At 43.0% G+C, this 3,597-nt stretch overlaps 2 protein-coding genes across 2 annotated transcripts; one reads left to right on the top strand and one right to left on the bottom strand.

The window, feature by feature from the left end:
• Positions 1 to 46: 46 nt before the first annotated feature.
• V1514DRAFT_355186 (NAD binding domain of 6-phosphogluconate dehydrogenase-domain-containing protein) lies at positions 47 to 1,754 on the bottom strand. Its single transcript, XM_066929629.1, has 2 exons — positions 267 to 1,754; positions 47 to 198 (listed from the first exon to the last, which is right to left on the bottom strand). The coding sequence occupies exons 1-2, from the start codon at positions 1,440 to 1,442 to the stop codon at positions 106 to 108; spliced, it is 1,269 nt and encodes a 422-aa protein (XP_066780476.1). The 5' UTR covers positions 1,443 to 1,754; the 3' UTR covers positions 47 to 105.
• V1514DRAFT_339881 (major facilitator superfamily domain-containing protein) lies at positions 1,655 to 3,597 on the top strand. Its single transcript, XM_066929001.1, has 3 exons — positions 1,655 to 2,236; positions 2,320 to 2,436; positions 2,495 to 3,597. The coding sequence occupies exons 1-3, from the start codon at positions 1,977 to 1,979 to the stop codon at positions 3,588 to 3,590; spliced, it is 1,473 nt and encodes a 490-aa protein (XP_066780477.1). The 5' UTR covers positions 1,655 to 1,976; the 3' UTR covers positions 3,591 to 3,597.

A 3,597-nucleotide genomic window follows, 5' to 3' on the forward strand; every position in this document is an offset into this window, starting at 1 on the left:
GCTGCCGCCATCTTGGTTAAGTGATTTTTACATGTAACTACTATTATAAATGTTACTTAAAGTATTATATTGCGTTAGTTATCTATTTATTGATATGTTTAAAAGCTAGGCAGCAATGTCATAGTAGATCTGATTAAGAGCAGCAGAAGCCATTGGAACGGGTTGTCGAAGCTCGCTGGCTTTTCTTACGGCAGCTTCCTATATGAATTATCAGTAATGCAAATTTCTTTTAAATCGTAGCCAAATTATATATATGGCCAACCTACCAAATTTTTTAAAATTTGTGAAGTTTCTTTGACTGATTTTAACGAAACATCACCCGTACTAAGAAACTGAGCCACAGTCGTCTCAAAAATATTACTAGCACCAGCACCTTTGTTGACTATATCTTCAAGTAACCTCAAGTCTAAGCCAACATGCTGAGCAAATGCAATACACTCTCTTGTTGAAGCAAGATGTACGCCCGAAAACAGGTCAATGATGGTGTCGATTGTGATACCAGCTTTTCCAACCTTTACGTCTGATAAAGTTAGGTTTCCAATTAAATCGGGTTGTTGTTTCGGAATAAAGAGTCTCACAAGACCTGCATCGTCCTCTTTAGTCAAGCCAGCATGAGTGCCTGTAATGTACAGCTGTTCGGCCGTGTTTTCAAGAACAAGAGGAAATCCTTCCCGCTTGGCATGGTTTGTCACGATTGTGTTATCTTTCAAGATGATGCTAACTGCTGAATGAACAGTAAGATAATCATTTTTAAGCATATGAGGACCACGGTTCTCAAACATCCAACTGCGGCCGATACTTTTGATAACTGCTTCATACACGTCATTGGTGTTAAGACCAGCCACGGCGGCAAGTCCCATGGCTTCGGAAGCCGTGATGATGTTTGTGGCCGCCTGGTGTTGATGACACATTTTGGCAACCGATCCCATGCCAATTCCACCAGGAATTCTGTAAAGCGGGTCAGACATGGCCTTTAAAATCACGTCGGCCTTTTCTAGATCAGCAACTGGACCAGATGAAAAAATAGAAAGAGTGCCGGCAGCGGCGCGAATCGAACCGCCAGATACAGGACAGTCAAGCAACTTTATGTCTGGACGAACCGAATCAAGATGCTGACGAAGGTCTGCAAGATACTTTGGTGGTGTTGTTGAACAAAGTATAATGGTTCCATTTTGTCGAAGAGCCGCAACCGCACCACCGTCAAACAGCACGGCGTCCGCCTGGACGTCGTTGACAACCATGAGAATAAGAAATTCAGCACTGCGAGCCGCTTCAGCCGGCGACAAAGCAGGCGAACCACCAGCGGCAACAAGTTTTTCCACCAGCGGCTGATAAAGATCGTAACCAGTGACAGGGAAACCAAGTGAAGCCAGGTTTCTAGCCATGCCGCCGCCCATGGCACCAAGACCAATGAATCCAATTTCTGGCAAAGTGTTGACCATTGTGAGTGTCGCAAGACGTTTATTGGTTTCAAACTGATTCTACAATTCGATTATCTGAGGAAAAAAGAAAGGTTAATATTTAATGGATCTTGTTACCAAGGACGGGGAAATGGGGAGTTGTCTCCGAGAGCGAATCGGCCGTAACCCCGAGGGAAAAGAACAAGGTGAGGGGGAGGGAGGGGCATGACGCATATCATGCTACGGCCAATCAACTTGAGCTTTATCACTGGTTTCGTGTAGCGGAATAGTGTCGGATCATGTGCGTAGATGCACGGGCGGCGGTTTGGCCGGTCGTGGCTCGGAGAACTCGCCATAACCGCAGGGATCATGTCCGACGCCGGGCAACAGGTAAAGCCACTGTGTCTGGTCTAGGGTAATTTAAGTTGGCCCGCCCCGCTGGCTACCCCGCAATTTTTGCTCCACATGGTATGGAAAGTGTAAACGGGGATCACAATGTAAGGAACGTTTTATTTAAGTTATCCGTTTTCCGTTTACCGTCTTGATTTTTTTAGTAGCAAAGCGACATTTATCGAAATGACATTTTTCGCCATTTTCGCCTCAAAAAGTGAGCCGCAACAGCAACCGCGTGAGAAATCAGGAGCCAGTGCTGGAACTTTGGATGTCTCAAAGGAAGAGAAATGGGAACAAATTGAACAAATCGATTTGTCATTTCTACCGATTCCTGATTACACTCCCGGTACAGATGAAGAAAAACGATTGGTTCGCAAGATTGATCTTTATTTGCTTCCTACGATATTCATGATGTACCTTCTCTCCTACCTCGACCGTACAAAGTATGCTGCTTTTGTTATTTTTATTTTTTATTTTTTGTTGCAAACAAGTTTTGGCAATGCTAATACTAGCGTATCATCTATAGTATCGGAAATGCAAAGACCGCAGGAATGGAAGTCGATCTTGATTTGTCTTCTACCCAATACTCGACTGTCTTAGTGGTCATGATCGTGTTCTATGTTAGCATGGAAATTCCGACAAAGTAAGTCTTTTTAAGTCTGGATTTCAAATTGAAATTAATTATTCTAACATCGTCACAGCATGATTCTTTCTAAATCCAGACCTTCCATTTTTCTTCCTGCTATTATGATTCTCTGGGGCACAGTCACAGCGTCAATGTCTCAGGTTAAGACATATCATCAAATGGTGGCATGCAGAGCACTCGTCGGCATTTTTGAAGCTGGATTTGCTCCTGGCGTCTTGCTCATGTTTTCTTCCTGGTATCGTCGGTCAGAGCAGGCCATGAGGTTTGGTATTTATATCTCTGCCCCTGTTTTGTCTGGCGCATTTGGGGGTCTTTTTGCCGGCGCAATCACCGGACATCTCGACGGAGTTCGCGGAATGGCTGGTTGGCGGTGGCTGTTTCTTATTGAAGGCGTAGGTACAGTGGGTATTGCATTCATGGCATTTTTCACCCTTCTCGACTTTCCTTCAAAAAGTAGATACATGTCCGATCGAGAAAGAGATCTGGCTTTAACGCGTCTTAAATACGAGTCATTACTTAACTCAAATACGGATCATACTGATATGACTCACAGTAAAGCTTTGAAAAAGGCACTCATAAACTGGAGAACGTGGTTATTTACTCTCGGATATGCAATTATTAACACCACGTCATCTCAATCTTATTTCTATCCCACATTGGTGAAATCTCTGGGATACTCTGGAACTAAAATTCAGTATATGACGGTTCCTATATATGCCGTTGCATTTGTATTTAATATATCCACTAGTTATTTTGGAGATCGACATATTCAAAATCACAGAGGTCACTTTATATCATGCTGCATGGTAATTGTATGTTTGACTGGTATATTGACCACAACTGTATATAACAACACTGCGCGATATATCTTCTTGATATTTATGTGCGCTGCAGTATGGTGCGCAACCTCTAGTTGTCTTGCTTTTGCATCGTCATCATTTGGATACCTAGAACGAGAAGCGCGAGGAATTAGTTTGGCTACTATGAATGGGCTTGGAACCGCGTCAACAATTGCTGGATCATTTTTATTTCCAGCGAAAGATTCTCCAAAGTATATTATGGGATTTAGTGTTGTTTCTGCTACTTCTTTCCTTGGTATTGCAATTTTCTTGTTACTGGCATTTCTTATCAAACGCTATCCGGGTAACTAATTTTTTT

The sequence above is a fragment of the Lipomyces japonicus genome, assembly GCF_038497905.1.
Source record: "Lipomyces japonicus strain CBS 7319 unplaced genomic scaffold V1514scaffold_144, whole genome shotgun sequence".
Taxonomy (NCBI): Eukaryota; Fungi; Ascomycota; class Lipomycetes; order Lipomycetales; family Lipomycetaceae; genus Lipomyces; species Lipomyces japonicus.